General features: G+C 36.3%; 1 protein-coding gene across 4 annotated transcripts in view; it reads left to right on the top strand.

The window, feature by feature from the left end:
- The window catches only part of ELF1 (E74 like ETS transcription factor 1), a 108,127-nt gene that overhangs the window by 72,369 nt on the left and 16,206 nt on the right, over window positions 1-19,552 (top strand). For 3 of the 4 annotated variants that reach the window (XM_019447394.2, XM_019447396.2, XM_019447393.2), the window contains exons 3-5: window positions 5,027-5,207; window positions 16,724-16,831; window positions 18,457-18,624. In XM_019447394.2, coding sequence (XP_019302939.1) covers window positions 5,027-5,207; window positions 16,724-16,831; window positions 18,457-18,624 — 457 coding nt within the window. The remainder of the gene's footprint in view (window positions 1-5,026; window positions 5,208-16,723; window positions 16,832-18,456; window positions 18,625-19,552) is intronic. The other variant, XM_019447397.2, reaches the window with a different exon arrangement.

Here is a 19,552-nt window from a genome sequence, read left to right as displayed (position 1 = left end):
CAGTGTTCTAAACCCTGCATGCACATTAGAACCACACAAGGAAATTTAATAACATGCCCTGGTCACATCCCCAGACGTTCTGATTTGTTTGCTCCCACGTAGGGTCAGGTATTGATATTTTTAGGTGTTTCCCAGTGAATATCGGTGTTGATATCCACTGGTAGAGTTGACTGAGGTTCCCTGATTCAGTTAAAGGGACTGAAGAGTAGATGATTAATTATTTAAACAAAGAGAGGTTTTAGGGATACTTGGAGATTTGTTTTTTTTTAAGTAGGCAGCCAAATGAAACATATTTTTGTTAGGACATCAACAAAGTGTTGACACCTTAATTTCTTAAAAGGAGGTAACAGAGCTTATTGCTGACTGTTAGGAATGTGGCCATTTTATGAAGAGCTCTGACCTTCCTGAGGTTCTTCTTCTTCTTTTTTTTTTTTTTTTTTTTACATTTATTTATCTTTGAGAAACAGAGTGAAACAAAGCGTGAGCGGCGGAGGGGCAGAGAGAGAAGGAGACACAGAATCTGAAGCAGGCTCCAGGCTCTGAGCAAGCAGTCAGCACAGAGCCTGATGCAGGGCTGGAACCCACAAACTGTGAGATCATGACCTGAGCCGAAGTCGGAGGCTCAACCGACTGAGCCACCCAGGTGCCCCTGAGGTTCTTCTTTAAATAAATCTTGGGAAAGGGTCTGGTTGAAGTGATGTGGAAAAAACTAAGGTGCATAAGGTTTGGTGGTCTTCAGCACATAAGCTTGAAGAATAATGTCTAATCTCAATTTAGAATATATATAAGAATATATAATCTTAATTGCCATAAGCTAGAGAAGCTGTTTAGGGTAGAGGGAGCTAGCTGTCCTGTGATAGACTTAAAGCTAAATTAAATTGGGTCCTGTTAGGTGTTGAATTGCTCTCTTTACCCCATCTCCCCAAATTCATGTGTTGAAATGCTAACTCCTGATATCTCAGAATGTGATCTTGTTTGGGAACAGGGATGTTACAGATGTAATTAGTTAAGATGAAGTTATACTGGAGTAGAGTAGGCCCCTAATTCACTATGATCAGTGTCCTTACGAAAAGAGAGAATTTGGACACAGACACGTACAGGAGAGAACAGCATGTGAACATGAAGACAGTCATCTGTAAGCCAAGGAGACAGGCCTGTACAGATCCCGTCCCTCACAGACCTCAGGAGGAATAAGCCTGCCAACACCTTGATTTCGGATTTCCAGCCTCCAGAGCTGTGAGACAACAGATTTCTGTCTGTGGTCCTATGGTACCACCAGGTCTGTGGTAATTCCACAGACCCTAGCAACCTAATACAAGTTCCAGTATTGTATTCATCTTTAAAATTTAAATCTAGGAAAAGTCAACATTTGAAATTTTGCCACACCTTCATTTAAGAGGTTGGGAACCATTTCTCTATAAGGAATTTTCGAATGTGTAGTCATAAAATTTTTAGGTTCCTGGTAACTCAGACTTGAGTCAGTTGTTAGTCAAGCAGTGTAAAAGGCAGGAATTTATCATGAGCTCAGACCAGCAGCTAGTTTCTGGAGTGTGTATTACGTGGTAATCAAGGGGGAGATTCTCTCCAGTCACCTGAGAGGGAGTTCCTATATGTATTTTGTATATATAGATTCAGGCCTGTTACATGACATTTGGAGTTGGTCAGTTTGTTCTATATGAGTTAATAGCACACAGGGGAAATTAGAGAAGAACACTTTGAATATACATCTCCATTTCAGGGGACTAGAAAAGAATTGCCCATGCTTTTCAACTACCTTAGAGGAAGACAGCGTAGCTAAATTGGGAGGGATCCTGGGAAGTACCTGGCTGTGGCCCACGACAAAGTCCATAATAGACTCAGATTGGAGAGGCCCTGCAAAAGATGATATTGAAAGTCATACGTTAAACACAGCACAGCTCCTTAACTTTAGGATCCATGCCTTAATACATCTTAACAAAACAAAACCTGGAAGTGCCCTTAGAATCAGCTAGTGCTCCTCTTTCATTTAAAGTGAGGAAAATTTAAAGTCGGATGGAGAATGCCTGAGCTCTCATGGTTCATAGTGTTTCTTTTTCACATGTTGCTGCCTTCTAAATCACAGAACCATGTGTCCCTTTTCATTCTTAATTAAGCTTTTACTTCAAAGGAAACTAATTTCCTTGCTTTACTGTTGTGCTTAACACTCACTACCCCAAATTTCAGAAGCCAAGTATTTTTTGAATAGGCAGTAAAACTTTGGTTTCATTTGGGTGAGGACTGCTCCTGTGAATTGCCTTGACATGTCTCTGTCTCTGACTTCGTGGGTGACCTTGGGTAAGTTTCTTAATCTGATTCTTCCTCTGCCAATGGATGGAGGTGATAAGCCCTGTTCTTACCTGGTACAGAAAGCTGCTGCAGCATAAAATGAAATCATGTGAAAATTAAATCATTCATGGGCTCAGCCTCATTAGAAGACTAGGAGCTTAACTTGAGCTCTTAAGAGAGAAGAGATGTTTCAATGAGCAAATGTTCATGCTAGGTTGAATGTGCAGCATTCACCTCTTAAAAGGAAGGGAAAGCCAAATGACTATGCTTTGGCCATTTTATATACTTTCTCTCATGTGTCTGGGTTTTATGGTGCAATGTCTGAGTCTCCTACTTGGTGTTTTAAAACTTACGGAAAGCCAGTTACTTCTAACTTCCTCTTTTTTGAAATAGGAAGAAACATTTTGAAATAAAATGATCCAAATATGTTTTAGGGTTATTAGCCATAAATTTCAGAGCACAGTTAATATGGTTAGCACCTGTGATGTCTTAATTCTTAATGTTTATGATAGAAGTTAAATTCTTACGATAGAAGTAGCATTTAACCTCCATGGGCAGTGCTACAAACATGTTAATTTTAAAAGATTGAGGCTGGTAAGTTATAATGAAATCATAAATAATAATTTCAACACAGTAAATTTACTCAAGGAAAATTACAAAACACCTGACATTATTACATATTGGCAGGAACTTTTTCCTACATTTTTTTAAAATTAAAAAAAATTTTTTTTGAAACTTATTGTCAAATTGGTTTCCATACAACACCCAGTGCTCATCCCAAAAGGTGCCCTCCTCAATACCCTTCACCCACCCTCCCCTCCCTCCTACCCCCCATCAACCCTCAGTTTCCTACATTTTAAAAGATAATACTTGGGGGCGCCTCAGTGACTCAGTTGGTTAAGCGTCTGACTTCAGCTCAGGTCATGATCTCGTGGTTTGTGAGTTTGAGCTCCACATTGGGCTCTGCACACTGACAGTGCAGAGCCTGTTTGAGATTCTGTCTCTGCCCTTCCCCTGCTCATGCTTGTGTGCACACGCTCTCTCTCTCTCTCAAAATAAATAAATAAATAAACATTAAAAAACAGAAGAAGATAGTATTTTATGGGAATATGTTCAAGAAACAGGATATTTACGTGGTCTTGAGCTGTCTTCCCATAAGATACTTACTAATTATGCAAGGAAAAATAGTAACTTTATAGTTAGTTATCTGGTAGATACCATCTTAACTAAGTGATCAAAGTTAGTATCACTAGTAATAGGACAAATATGTACATATTTTGGACCTCTGAATGAGGACACAGCATTACTTCTTTGGTGTTTTTGCCAAAAAATGCAAGTTGATATAATCATGAGAAAATACCATGCATATCCAAATTGGGATGGGGGAGACGTTTATAAAACAAATGGCCTGTACTCTTCAAAAGTGTCAAAATCATAAAAAGAGAAAGAAAAGCTGAAGAACTGATTCAGATTAAAGAAATTATTTGTATTAAAGGAGTTGCCATGGAGAAATACAATTATTTGCTGAATGAAATGTATGATCCTAGATTGGATCCTGAACTAGAATTTTTTTCCCATTTTTTTTTTTTAAGTTTACTTATTTATTTTGAGAGAGAGAGACAGAGCACATGAGCTGAGGAGGTGCAGAGAAGGAGAGAAAGATAATCCGAAGCAGGTTCTGCACTGCCAGTGTAGAGCCGGATGTGGGGCTTGAACTCAACAAGCCATGAGATCATGACCTGAGCCGAAGTCAAGAGCTGTACACTTAACTCAGCCACCCAGGTGCCCCTTTTTCGTGTGTGTGTGTGTGTGTTTTAAAGACGTTAAGTGGGGGGCACCCGGGTAGCTCAGTTGATTAAGCATCCAACTCTTGATTTCGGCTCAGGTCTTGATCTCACAGTTTGTGAGATCGAGTCCCGTGTTGGGCTCTGTGCTGACAGTATGGAGACTGCTTCAGATTCTCTCTCTGTTCCTCCCTGGTCACATGCTTGTGTGTGTACACTCTAAATAAATAAGTAAATAAATTTAAAAATAAATAACTAAAAGAATGTGAGACAATTGGGGAAATTTGAATAGGCTCTATAGATTAAATTTAGTACTATATTAGTGTTTTGATAATTGTACTCTGTATATAAGGTAATATTCATGTATCTGGAAATATATGTGAATTATCTCGGGTTAAGGGAGGAGGTTCTACCACTCTTAAACCAGAAAAAATTGAAATAATAATACAGAAAGATCGTGATAGACATGATCTAAAATTACATGATGTATGACCAAATAGAAAATGAAAGTTAATTTCCCCATTTGAGTGAAAAGCTGTTGTTAAACACAGCATGTATGCCAGTGACAATGTAACATTTATTAAGTTTATGTGGGTTTTTTTTCCTGTCAAACTTTTGTTGAGATTGTATTTAATTGTACATTTCATTGGTATGCCACTTTTTATGAATTAATGATACTAGGTTTTTTTATTTAATGTGGTTTAAAAGTATGTTGTTGTAGGATTTTCCAATGAAAATTTGGTTAAGCCTCAAGATTGATAATAAGAAAAGTTTATCCTTAATAGATACACATTCTCTGCAGCCCAGAAAGATTGTCAAGATTTCAGTAACTGATGATATAAAAACTAAATTGATGTCCAGCAGAAAATATTTTTTGGTTGTATTTAACAAAAGCAAACACTTTGTTAATCCTCTTTTTTTCCCCTCACTCTTCCCAGCTTGGTGATCCAGCTATTTTTCCTGCTGTAATTGTGGAACATGTTCCTGGTGCTGATATTCTCAATAGTTACGCGGGTCTAGCCTGTGTGGAAGAGCCTAATGACATGATTACTGAGAGCTCCCTGGATGTGGCCGAGGAAGAAATCATAGATGAAGATGACGATGACATCACGCTCACAGGTGTGTCCCCAGCAGCACCGTACTTTAGCATAGTTTGGGGCAGTTTCTCAGTCCTGTGATTTTGGGGGCATAAGAGTCCCTAGCTTGGTTTCAAGAGGCTAGAGCCTTGCAGGGAGAGGGAAATCATATTTTCTTTCTCATCTACCTGAGTTTCGTAGTGCTTTCTCACCTGCTCTTCCTTTTTTCCTAAATATATTGGGATGAATGTGGCAAAATAGAGGTATGTAAGGAGAACCAAGCCAACCTGATTTGTCAGGCATTCACTGAGCACTTAATATGCCATGCTCTATATTCTCAGTAACAATAGGAAGTTGTTTGTAGGGAAAAATATAGGAAGGTTCTTCTTTTACTGCTGTCACAGGAAGGAAAATAGGAGGCCATGAACCAAATGTAGGATAAGGTACTAGGGTTTAAAAAAGACTTCTCTTCTGGTTAAGTCAGAACTAGTAGCCTGTTAGAAATGTGAAGAGTTCACTGTGAAGTGTGACCTAGTGGTAATGCTGTTTTCATCAGTTTTAGAAATTGGTGCATGCATTTGTATTTGTATACATTTACATTCATCTGTCTTGGCCAGAGGTAGGTGTTGGAGATGTTTGAGAAAATTAATTATTTGGAAGCAAAGGCTATTTGAATATTTATTCTTAAATTTGAAAATAATAGGATATTAGCATTAGTCACAATGTCATTAACTAAACTTACACTTTATTGCATGCCAACCATTTCAAACTAATGTTCTTTTTCGCTTCAAGATCCTGTCTAGAATCTTACTTTGCATTTAGTTATTTCTTCTTGGTGTCTTCCAGTCTATAACAGTTCCTCTGTCTTTCTTTGTCTCTCAGTAACCTTGAGACTTTTGAAGAGTACTGATCAGACATGGTAGTATGTCCTTCAATTTTATTTGTGTAATATTTTCTCATGACTGGAATGAGATAATGCAATTTGGAGAAAGAATACCACCAAAATAGCATTGTCTCCTTCTCAGTGCATCATATTAATATAGTAGATTTTATTTTATTTTTTTAAGATAGTAAATTTTAAAAAGTTCATTATCTCATGTCTCACAACAGAAAAAGAAAACTGAAATTAGGTATAATGAAATGATTTGCCTAAGATTATACACCAAGTGACTGGGTCCCCACTGATAACATTGACAAACAACTCTTAATTTTTATATTGTCCTTTTTGTATATGTTTTTTACAAAGCATGTTCTCCAGTATTCACATTTTTTGTTCAGAGGAACCCAATGAAAGTTTTTTGATAAATCTTTCCTTATCAATTGGGGAATTAAATTATGTTAGAGGTTTTTATTCATTACTGACTGAGTTGTGTGTTTTGTATAACAGAATGACTATTGCTATACATATATCTGTTGTGTAGCTAGTGGGTTTTTCTAGTATATTCAGTTGTAATTTCTTGATGCCTTAGTGAAAAGCTACAGCTGTCTCTGTAGGTTGGGAATAAGGGTCTCCACTGAAAGAGTATTTATTCCTGGTTTTAGTCATCAAGGAAGACATTGGTCCTTGGAGAAGAAATTCCGACTAGGAAAGCGGCTCTTGGATCTTTAGGAGAAAGAATTACTTCTTTCTTTCCATCTTGGGCTTAGACTTGAAGATAGCCAATAACAAGATACAAACAGGATCCATGCTTCCTAGAGAATAGAACTGATATTGAATGGGTCCAGAAAATAAGCCATGTTTTAAAAACCACATTTGCTGTTTGCATATTTCTTCTCCCTTTTCAATCTCCCAACCTGAGCTTTTATTTAACTCTTCCATCCTTATTTGAGCAATGTCATAAGAAAGCAAAGAACCCTATAGGCCTCCTAAGTTCAGAGTGAAGGAGGGAAGAATGTTGTGCTTTGCAGAAACTACAGGAAAAGAAAGAGATGGAGAAAGAAGAGTTTATCAACTGTCCATGTGAGTCCCAGGTAGCACTTCAGATGATACTAAGGAATTATTGTTAATATTTTTAGGTATGCCAGTAACATACCATACACATGCTGAAATTTTTAGAGATAAAATATGGTTCTTGGATTCCTTTAAAGTAATCCTGGGGGTGTGGGTGTGATGTGTGTGAGGGGGCCTTGCAGGCAGTGATTGGAGTATGGGTGAAAGAAGACTGACCATGTGTTGATAGTGGTTAATGCTGAAAATGGATATGTGAGAATTCATTAGACTGTGTTCCATAATTTTGATTTTGTTTGAAATTTTCAATAATGAAAAGGTTGAACTATTTTTATGCATTTGAAGCTTATATTAGACTGCAGGTATCATCTGTGTGCCCTGATTGCAGATTTTCATGTTAACCAAAATACTTTCAATTTTATCATTGGTTGATCTCCTATCAAGTTTGATATATATCTGAACCTATAAAAGAAATGTATAATGGTAAACTACCACTTTTATGTGCTCATATGTTGGAGTTCCACCTAAAGTTTCATTTAGAAAAAGGTTATGGTGTGGGGTGCCTGGGTGGCTCAGTTGGTTAAGCATCTGACTTCAGCTCAGGTCATGATCTTGCAGTCCGTGAGTTTGAGCCCCACGTTGGGCTCTGTGCTGACAGTTCAGACCTGGAGCCTGCTTCAGATTCTATGTCTCCCTCTTTCTCTGCCCCTCCCCTGTTCATGCTCTTGTCTCTCTCTCTCTCTCTCAAAAATGAATATATGTTAAAAAAAAAAAAAAAAAAAAAGGTTATGGTGTTAAAGTTTTTTTTTTTTAATTTTTTTTTTTAACATTTATTTATTACTGAGAGACACAGAGTGTGAGCAGAGGAGGGGTAGAGAGAGGGGAAGACAGAGTCTGAAGCAGGCTCCAGGCTCTGAGCTGTCAGCACAGAGCCTGATGCGGGGCTCAAACTCACCAACTGTGAGATCATGACCTGAGTCAAAGTCAGTTGCCTAACCAACTGAGCCACCCAGATGCCCCATGGTGTTAAGGTTTTTTGAAAGTCATTTGACCATTAGTTCTTACGTATGTGGAGATTCTTCTTCCGTTGCCAGCCTTTGAAGTTCTAAAAGTAAAATTACTAGTGGAGATGGTACAAATTATATTTTTTCGAATAAAAGGTAACCAGTGATGACTATATTAGTAAATCTTCTCTTATTAAATAATACCCTTAAGTGTCTCTTCTTTCATATGGATTCTTTTCTGTTTTTACAAGGTCAAACAATTTTTAGTAATTTCTAGTAAGTTCAAATGTATTTAATAAATTATTCCCTAAGTTATCATAGTATCCATGCCTTCTGTCTTTGGTATAGATTTTAGCTAGTTGCTAGATCACAGCTAATCTGTTATGAAGAAGGTTTAAAATGCATGCATTAATAGCTTAGCGGGTTTTATTATTGCCAGAAGAAATTTTTGTTATCCATTTAATGAAGGGCTAACATTTTAAAAATATTTTTAAAAGCTGGATGCACTTTTTTTGGTTTTCTGTCCTGTTTCATGTAGGACGTACCCGTTTATTTTGCTTTTCTCAATCTAAGCACTGAAGCTGAATGGAATAAACAAAGGTTGTCAAATTAACATTGATACTAAACATATTTAGCTTGACTCACATTTCTGAAATACAAAAGATGATGTGATTTCTATATATAACGGTGGGATGATTTTTACTGTATAGTAAGTTAAAAAAGCAATGGTCAAGTAGCATAAATAGTATACTACTTTTTATTTAAGGGAGAACAAAGAATATAAATGGTATGTTTCTTTGCTTATATTTAAAAAATTGATAACCCCCTGGGGTGCCTGGGTGGCTCTGTTGGTTAAGCATCTGATTTCAGCTCAGGTTGTGATCTCGTGGTTTGTGAGTTCAAACCCCACATTGGGCTTTCTGCTGTCATCACAGAGCCTGCTTCAGATCCTCTGTTCCCTTCTCTCTCTGCATCCTCCCTACTTGTACTCTCTCTCACAAAATAAATAAATAAAACTAAAAAAAAAAAAAGTCACAAAACCAATAGGAATGGTTTCTTTCAGGGAAAAGGAAGGGACAGGGATGAAAGATAGATTCTTGAAACATACTTTGTTTTGTCATTTTTACTTTGGAACCATGTAAATGTTCACATAATTATAAAACAACACTAAGTCCAAAAGAGGAAAAATTAGCAGTGTATAAAAATTGAAGCACACTAAAACAGATGAACCCCATTAAGCTATTGAGATGTGATTTTTAAGGTCATGCATTTCCTAATGAGATGTAGCCTAAAAATCAAAAACTAAAAATAAAGCTGCTTAGGAATCTTAAATTGTTTTCAGTAATAGTTTTGTTGTTATTTAAAAGCTTGTGTGAGTGTGTGTGTGCAAGAGATGTTAGGGTCAAATCAAATAAATAATGAAGTTAATGTCATAAGAAGCCAAGATTTAGAGAGTAAATAAGATATACAAATGTTAAATTGCAAAGTTAAATAAAAATTCTATAATCCTATAAATTCTATGTAAACACACAGTATAAATACGTAATTCCAAAACTAAATTCTATAATGCTACATTTGAATTGCAAATATTAGTATGAACTCAGGATCGATTTTCTTCTCTAAAAAAACAAAGACAAATATTTTTTAGCCAAACATAGGACAACTTGAGTATTAATAAGGACAATAACCAGTAGTTGAAACATATCTAATATGTTTAAATCCATGATCTCATAATGCTACACACACCAAAAAAATGGTCACCAATAGGTGATGCTAAAAGCTGTTTTGAAAACTGTTAAGAATCACACATTTATTCTCCTTTCCCTGTTTCAACTATATACTGAGTAACTAGATTATTAAATGAGAAGTTTCTCTTTATTGTGGTATTCCAGCTAATTATCATATACAAAAAATAGCCTTTCCCGCCCCCCAAATTTAACCAGAATTTGATTGAGCCTTTGGAACTGATTACCAGTTTAAAGCAAATGTAGAAAAAACATGTTAAACTATACAATAGGAGTAGAATTAGCAAAATCTAGACGGGGAAACTCTGCAGGACAAGCAGTCTACTTTCTTGGTTTAATTGCAAGGAAAAAAGAGAGATGGAAGGTAACATAGTAATGAAAAGAAACTTCAGAAACTTATCAGTCAGTTGCACTGTGAGGACCTTATTTGGATCCTGATTCAAACAACAACTATCAACCCTCCTCCCACCATCCGCCATATATGATACTTCAGACAGTTGGACATTTGTATGCTATTTGATATTAAGGAAATATAGATTTTTAAAAAGTGTTTGATAAAGGTATTTTTACGTTTTCAAAACAGAACCCTTATCTTTTAGATATTATAAAATATTTACTACCGAAATATTAGGATGTTTAGAATTTACATCAAAATAATAAGGAAGAGGAGAGCATGGAGATATAGATAAAACAAGATTGGCCATGAGTAGATAATTGTTAAAGCTGGGTGATGAAGACACAGAAGTTCATTGTATTATTCTGTTTATGTTCAAATATGTTTAAAATTCTTCAGAATAATTTTAAATCCTTCAAAATGTATATGTTTTGAGTTCCTCAAATTAGTGTACAGATTATAGTCTCTGAATAAATTATTCACTAACAATACCAGGATAGCCAGGAGAAACTACTGGTTCTGGGTTTGGGATGGGAAATGTACAAGAATAGCCTGTAATATATCTTTTCCCAGAAGGCACAAAACTATTACTTGGGTCATGTCTGAAAGACCCAGGCCCCAGCTTTAGTTCCCAGTGGCCGAAGATGGGACGTTTAGAGGTTGATTAAGAATTAAGGGGCACCTGGGTGGCTCACTCAGTTAAGGGTCTGACTTCTCAGGTCACTGTCTCACAGTTCATGAGTTCAAGCCTTGCGTCAGGCTCTGTGCTGACAGCTCAGAGCCTGGAGCCTGCTTCGGATTCTGTGTCTCCCTTTCTCTGACCTTACCCGCACCGCCCCCCCCCCCTCAAAAATAAGCATTTAAAAAATTAAAAAAAAAAAAAAAAGAATTACAGCTTCAGGGGCACATGGGTGTCTCAGTTGACTAAGCATTCAACTCTTGGTTTCGGCTCAGGTCGTGATCTCACGGTTCATGAGTTTGAGTCCTGCATCAGGCTCTGTGCTGACAGTGCAGAGCCTGCTTGGGATTCTTTCTCTTCCCCCTCTCTGCCTCTACACTCCTTCTTCCCTCTCTCAAAATAAATAAGTAAACTTTTTAAAAAATTACAGCTGCAAAGGATTGAAGAATATAATATGTTAAAACCTTTATATTTTCAATGATGCTAAAAAGTAACTGAATGGCCACTTCTATAAATGGCCACTTCTGTCTTCTATAAAGATGCTAGAAAGCCCATTTATTATTCTGAAAATCAGTAAATAATGTAAAAAATATCAAGTATTTAATTTACCTTTATTGTATGAACTGTGGTTCAAGATAACTAGTTGATGAAGGAAAGTTGTTCTTTATAGAGAATTCTAGCTAACAAATACTGGAGGAATTATAGGATTAGAATTATCACCATTTTGGAATCCCTTGTGAACAATGGATTTAGGCAGATATCATCAATAACTGCTAAAGTCAGTTATTTAAGGCTGATGGAGAATTTTATAATGGAAAGATCAGGCTGATAACACCTGAACCTGGTTCTCAGTCTTAACAGTACTGAATGAAAACTACCAGATTTTATAGCACTGCTTCAGGAGGCACATAGAATCAGTTTTGCAAAAAAAAAAAAAAATTGAATCTAATCAAGCTTTTAGATACAGCTACCAGTTTACAGGAGGAAATACATGGGCCAGGGAGGAACATACTGAGTGGCACCACAGGGGTGTGTGCAAAATCATAAACCTGGGAAACTACAGACAGATAACTCTGTTTCTTCAAAGATATATGGCAAAAAGGAAAAATAAAAAGGGAGGAGGTACGTGTCACCAAATGTAATGCATGAGCTTTGTTTGGATCCTGATTTGAATAAATTTTTTTAGAAAACTGAGGCATTAAAGAAATTTCAGTATTAACTGGATAACTGATTTAAAATACAATTTTTAAAAGGTATGATCATGGTATTGTCTTTTAGGATATATACTGTCATATGTACAATTGAACGATAGGCCGGGCTTCACTTTAAAATAATCGAGTGTGAAGGGCGCCTGGGTGGCTCAGTGGTTGAGCGTCTGACTTCAGCTCAGGTCATGAACACATGGTTCATGAGTTCGAGCCCCACATCAGGCTTGCTACTGTCAGCACAGAGCCTGCTTTGGATCCTCTGTGCCTTGCTCTCTCTGCCCCTCCCCTGCTCACACTCTCTCTCTCAAAAATAAACATTAAAGAATAAAATAATAAAATAATCCAGTGTGAAGGGTGTCTGGCTGGCTCAGTTGGTAGAGCATGCAACTATCAATCTCAGGGTTGTGAATTCAAGCCCCACGTTGGGCATGGAGCCTACTTTAAAAGAATACAATAAAATAAGGGTGCCTGGGTGGCTCAGTCAGTTAAGCATCTGACTTCAGCTCAGGTCATGGTCTTGCGGTTTGTGAGTTCGAGCCCTGCATCAGACTCTGTGCTGTCAGTTCAGAGCCTGGAGCTTGATTTGGATTCTGTGTCCCCCACCCTCTCTCTGCCCCTTCCCCACTCATGCTCTCTGTCTCTCAAGAAATGAATAAACATTAAAAAATTTTTAAGAATAAAATAAAATAATCCAGTGTGTGTGTTTTAGGCTGGGGGGTATGGGTGAAGGAAGATTGGCTATTAAGTATTGAAGCTGGGCTCTTGATACATGGGTCCATTATATGACTTTCTCTACTTTGTATATGTTTTAATTTTTTTATTAGAAAAGGCTTAACAAAGGGTTTGAAATTCTTCTTGTTTTTTTCTTAGCAGGCAATTAAATTATTATACAAACTAATTATATCATTTTCATCTACCCAGCAAACTTGTTTTATACTTGTTTATGTAATTAAATATCTAGTTATATAAATATTTGGAACTTGGTAATTAATTATGGAGTTATTTGTGCCTTATTTGCTGGATTTTTTAAAAATTTACTTTTAGTAGTTCATTTTCCTCAATTCATAGAATTTCAAAGCCTTGACAAAGGGAGTAATATGCTTTTTCTTTTCTTTTTTCTTTTAAATTTATTTATTTTGAGAGAGAGAGAGTGCAACCAAGCAAGGGAGGCACAGAGAAAGAGGGGGAGAGAATCCCAAGCAGGCTTTGGGCTGTCAGCATAGCGCCCTGAATGGAGGGGAGGGGTAAGGGGAGGGAGGGCTTGAACTCATTAACTGTTGAGATCGTAACCTGAGCTGAAATCAGGAGTCGGATGCCTGAGTCACCCAAGCACCCATAATATGCTTTTTATTAAGCTTTAAATTTACAAGACTTTAAATAGGAGGCTTACGTTTTTATATTTATTATTTTTTAAAGTAATCTGTGTACCTAACATGGGGCTCAACCTCACAACCCTGAGATGAAGAGTCATGTGTTCTACTGACTGAGCCAGCCAGGTGCCCTCAGGAGGCTTGAGGTGTTTTGTTTTGTTTTGTTTTGTTTTGTTTTGTTTTGTTTTGTTTTGTTTTGTTTTTAGAGAGAGAGCTTTTCACACATGCATGACAGTACTTGGGGGGAGCATACGGGAGAGGGGCAGAGGGAGAGAGAGAGCAAATCCTAAGCAGGCTCCACGCCTCAGCACAAAGCTTCATGCTGGGCTTGATCTGTGGCCCACATCCCTGGGGCCAAAACCGAGAGTCAGGGGCTCAACCTACTGAGTCCCCCAGGTGCCCTGACACTTAAGTTTTTAATAAGAGGTGTTACAGTGCTCTGCTTTTAATCACTTTGCTAGAGTTTGTGAGGTATTTATCTTTTCTGATTTTAACTACTACGGAGGAATTGGACTTTTACGTATTTCTATTTATAGAATATGGCAGTAAAATTAATTGATTTATTTTTCATTATAATCAGGGGAAATAGTCTCCTAATGAAGACTATAGTCTCTATCTATCATTAGTCTCCTAATGAAGTTTTGTGCATCTTGACATGAAAGTAAAAAGGACATATACTTTTAGAATTAAAAAACTAGCCAACAATCTATTCAGATTCTCTTGGATCCTTTTTGTAATAATTCAGAAATGGGACCACTTGGGAAATTTAAAGCCTTTGAAAACAGCTTTTTAAAGCTATTTTAAAATCCTGCCTCTTTTTATTTTGGCTATCTTCTTGTTCCTTGACTTCCATGTGACCTATAGATATTTGGTTTTAAGGATACTAGCTCAAATTTGGAATTCTGCAGATACATCTTCCATATTTTCTCTTATGGCTTGGCAGATTGTGGGGACTCCCAGTGTTAACCATTATCTTATGAGACAAAATATTCTTTGTTAGGAGTTTCTTCCTATATTGAGAGGAGCTGACTAGTTTATGACCCTGAACTTCTTTGTTTTGTATTCATCTTTCAGGAATTGTTCCGGCTCTTTGCTTCTTCAGGCAGTTTTTCCCTTCCACTCCCATTCCTCCTTGGGAAGGCAGTCAACCAAATTAATGTATAAAAGCAAGTTAACTAATCTGCTGTTGTTATAACAGTGTTTAGCAGTTGCACATTTTCTTTTATAATGGCATTAACTAGTTCTCTCATTTTCTTTGAATGTGTAATACTTATTCTAATGCCCTTGCTTCTACTTTATTCTTGCTTTAATTTGTCTCTTTTCCTCTCAAAATATTTAAATCCTGTCTTAAATGACTCAGCTTAGGGCTATCTCTTCAGAAAACTTTCCTAACTTACAGGGATATATGTTGCCTATAAGTGTGTATGCCTCTAGTCAGTCTATTCTGTACCACAAAATTAATCAGTTTGTTATTTTCTTAGATAGTACCTGAGTACCATTACCAATAGACAAGGAAAAAGGTCATGTCTGATACTATTGCATCTTCCACATTTCCAAGTACAGTTATTCAAGAAAGCTAGGCATTCAATATTGCCAATTAGGCACTTGGAGTCAGTTAAGAATTTTGTAGGTTCTTGAAGATCTTTGATCTAAAGATAGAATGAACTGGTTCAAAAATATTTAGGATAATAAGTGATATAATATTCTAATGCAAAGTTAAGCTAAATTTCAAAGACGTATCAGTTTCTTAAAAATCTGTTTATAGCATTAATAAAAAAGAAGATGATTTTGTTGCTTCTCTGAATTGAATAGGAATAGAGTAGTACAGTGTGTAAGTTATCACTTTCATTCATTTGAGAACAAAGAACTTTTACTTCAAGTACTGTGTTTAGATTTACTGTTTAATATTTACTGTTTAATCTTGTGTAAAATTAAAGGGCTTTTATTAATCAAGTTACATACTCTCAATCCAACCCTGAATCTGAAAGTCATGATTTTATATTCACACATACATACATACACATACAAACTTAAAAGTGATGTGTGATTTTTCCCACAGATATTGAGGGGGGAATATAGCACGGAGGAGGTATAAGAGATGTTGGATGATGAATATCACGTTCAAGAATCTTGAATTTATCCATGAAAAGAAGGCATTTATGCCTTTATGTATTTTCTTTACGTATTTTCTTGGTGCTAATGCTAGAGCTAAGTGACTAAAAGCCATCCAGGAATTCACTATGAAACTATTTTGGACTTCTTTCTGGGATTCAGAGATGTGTCAAGTATCTAGCATGTACCTGGATTAAATTTTCATTTACATATTAATATTTTTTAAGAACATTAAAATACTTGGTCTAGGTCAAATCCACAGTCGGGGAATTAGTGTTCTACAGTACACACTAGAGGAGAATGGTGCCAGAATACTAATTATCAAAGGGTGGTTAGATCCTAATAATGTGACTATGACTAAAACTTTTTAGAGATGGTAGCAATTCAGTCATAGAAGAATGGGAAAAGAGTTGGAGATTAACAGACTCATGTTCATTCCTGTTAGTTAACTAAGAGAATTGAAGTCAGTGGTAGAGCTGAAAGGGACCTAAGAATATCAACTCAGTCATGTTCTAATATGAAATCTGTGGGCACAAAATGACTTGCCCAGTGACATACTAGTTTAGTGGCACATCTGAGATTTCTGGCTATTATTCCTGGACCCTTTCTACTGAAGTCCGTGCCTGTCTTATTTATTCTTGAAATAAGAATTATCACAGAAACAACTAGTGCTTTCCCTCCAGAATGTGAGCTCTATTTTGCTTATTCTTTACTTCTCAGCATCTTGCAAAAGGTTTTTGTTTGGTAATAAAAACCCCATATCTTGTATAGTTTTTTATTTCTATTTTATAGTTTTTTAATTTTTATTTTTTTTCAAATAATCTCTGAGCCCAACATGGGGCCTTGAACTCATGACCCCGAGATCAAGAGTCTAATGATCTACCAACTGAACCAACTAGGCACCCCTTGTGTGATTTTTTTTTTTTTTCAAGAAAAAGAAGTAGAGAAATACTTAAGAGTCATATTCAGTACAGATTTTATTTGTTGATACAAAGTGTATACATAAACTGAACTATTAAGTGATGTATCCAGACATCTTTGTGTTTTAGAGCAATAGATGTCTTAAAGCTAACTTGTGTTTTCTTTAAATGTATTGTAGTCGAAGCCTCCTGTCATAATGGGGATGAAACGATTGAAACAATCGAGGCTGCTGAGGCACTCCTCAATATGGATTCTCCTGGCCCTATGTTGGATGAAAAACGAATAAGTGAGTGTTCATGTGTTTGGTTTGTTCATGTGAATATATTTTGAAAAGTTGTTCTTGCCATTGCTTGTTATTAGAGTTGGTAAATACCAAGAGACCAGAGATTAGGTTTTTATATTTTTTGTGTCCCAAGTACATTTTAGGGTACAGTATTAGTTGAGACACCTTCACTAAAGTATTCAGGTAAACAACACTTAAAAAAAAAAAATTGGAGAGTGAGATCTTCAGGAATAAAAAAGTATTTAGTCGTCAGCAGATTTTGCAGAATTTATTCTCTTAACCTCATTGGTAGAAGTATTAGGGTGTTTATGGCCCAGACTATTATAATTTAATGATCTCTATAGGTATTCACTAGTGAATAGGCAAAAATTAATTGAAAAATTTCTAACACCTCATGGCAAAAAATTCACTGCCACATTATTGATCTGCTTTTAAATGTTTTTTAAAATTTTATTTATTTATTTTGAGAGAGAGAGTATGTGTGCACATGTGAGCAGGGGAGGGGCAGAGAGAGAGGGGAAAAAGAGAATCCCAAGCAGACCCCACTCTGTCAGCTCAGAGCCTGACACGGGGCTTGATTTCCTCTCTCGATCTTGAACCATGAGATCATGACCTGAACCTAAATCAAGAGTTGGACACTTAACCAACTGTTCCACCCAGGTGCCCCTATTCATCTATTTCTAAATCCATGTTCTCCTTTGAGCTCTTCTGGCAAGAAAGTAGTCAAACTCATTAATTTATTAATTTAAGTTAATTATTACTAAATCAGTTTAAGATGTTGAATATTTTCTGTATTCATGACAATGCATTAGGCAATAATGTGATATACGAATGAACAGATACTATTTTTTTCCTCCAGTTCACAGATTAATTTTGAAGATATTTATGTAAATAACTGTAAAAGCCAAAAATAAAGGCCGTGGGAGGGATAGCAGCATGTTCTGGAAGGAAAGAGGACTCTGGTTGGAAATATCAGAGACAGGCTTTATGGAAGGAGTTTTCTAACCTGGGATATAAAAGATAAACTTTTAGTGGCTAGAGGAGATAGGGAAGGGCATTCAAGGTAGAATGGGTTGAGCCAGAGACACAGACCTGTAAAAAAGAGAGAAATGTTTGGATAAAAATGCTTTGGTTTAGCTGAAGTATAGCTTTGGTGTAGCTGCCTTCTTGGTAGGCAGGAGATGAGATTGGAAAAGTAGGTTTGATCCAAATTGTGCAAGCTTCACATGGCATGCTGTGGAGTTTGGGTTTTCTTATCTTTTTTCCCCTGTAAACTATGGGAAAATAAGTCAATTTTATTCTTCTTCTAATTTTCAGAATATAAAGTTTTATAGAATGAATAATATGGTCAAACTAGACTTGGGTTTCAGAGAATAACTTTAGCAGCAATGAGAAGAATGGAGAAGAGAAACAAGATTGACTGGTGATAGGAAGTCAGAGAAGGCATTGAATTAGTCCTGTCAAGCCTGGTCTGACTTAGAGTGTCTGATTTAGCACAGAAGAAATAAAAAGAGACTAGATTTCATGATTTTATTTCTACTTTAATCTTCATAGAAACAGGAAGTTATGTGATGAAATTATTTTGATAATACAAAGTTGATTATAATTAGTTATTTTATTTCCATTAGATAATAATATATTTAGTTCATCTGAAGATGACATTGTTGTTGCCCCAATCACCCATGTATCCGTCACATTAGATGGGATTCCTGAAGTGGTGGAAACTCAGCAGGTTCAAGAGACATATGCACACTCACCAGGAACATCGTCGCCAGAACAACCTAAGAGAAAGAAAGGTGGGTGGTTAATTTGTTTAGGGCAAACAGTCAAGTCTTGAAGTGGAATTTAAACATAATGTTTATTCAAGGATATTTCTACACCAGTTAAAACTCACATAATAAAAAATGAGGGTACAAAACATAAAAGGTACATCTCCATATTAGATTCAATAAAAAATTAAAGCCTCAACCTTTTATCTAAACCCTTTTATCCAAACTCAAAAAGAGGTTGGTGTAAGGGAAGTTAGCTTCCTTCCAAAGGACATAGTTAGAAAAACCACTAGCATAGATTCCAGTATAAGATTCCCGAGGGAAAAATAATGAATTGGAAATCAACAGGTAAGTAATTGAAGAGGAAAATGTTAGATTTTAATTAGATTTAAATTTTAAAGGGAGTTTTTAATTTTTCACGAATTTAGGACCATATCTGCATACTAAAGTCTGGCGCTCTTTCCATTTTATTGCCTTCTGATTCTACTCCAGCTTGTATAATATTTTGAGTTTAATATCTTGGTTAATCACCAACCACCCAGTAACTTAACTTCACATAAAAGTAAGGGTAAATCCAAGAGCCAAAACTGAAGAGGGAAATAGAAACACTAAGAATGAACTGACACTGAAGGGCTGAGACGTTATGTCAGTCTTGATGTCCAAGGCACTTGTGCATTCCCAGCCATACTTAACATAATTAACATAAAAGTGTACCCAGGCTGGTAATAACTTTGGGGTACCAGGCAAAAGCTCTTGTAAAACTGCTCTGGCAAGTCCTACATTTAACCTGAGCTGCACAGAATTTCCTCAAATAAAGCCCTGTTGAGGTGAGCTCACATTGCAGTATTAAGGAATACATAAGGAAGATAATTCCTGAATGAGAAGCAGAAGACATAGAATGAGTGTAGGATTACTTCTCTAAGAACTTAAGACAGTCGAATTATCAAATACAAAC

Source organism: Panthera pardus, unplaced genomic scaffold, assembly GCF_024362965.1.
Source record: "Panthera pardus isolate Hobbes unplaced genomic scaffold, ASM2436296v1 HiC_scaffold_1, whole genome shotgun sequence".
Lineage (NCBI taxonomy): Eukaryota > Metazoa > Chordata > Mammalia > Carnivora > Felidae > Panthera > Panthera pardus.
This window is presented reverse-complemented; position numbering and strand designations above follow the sequence as displayed.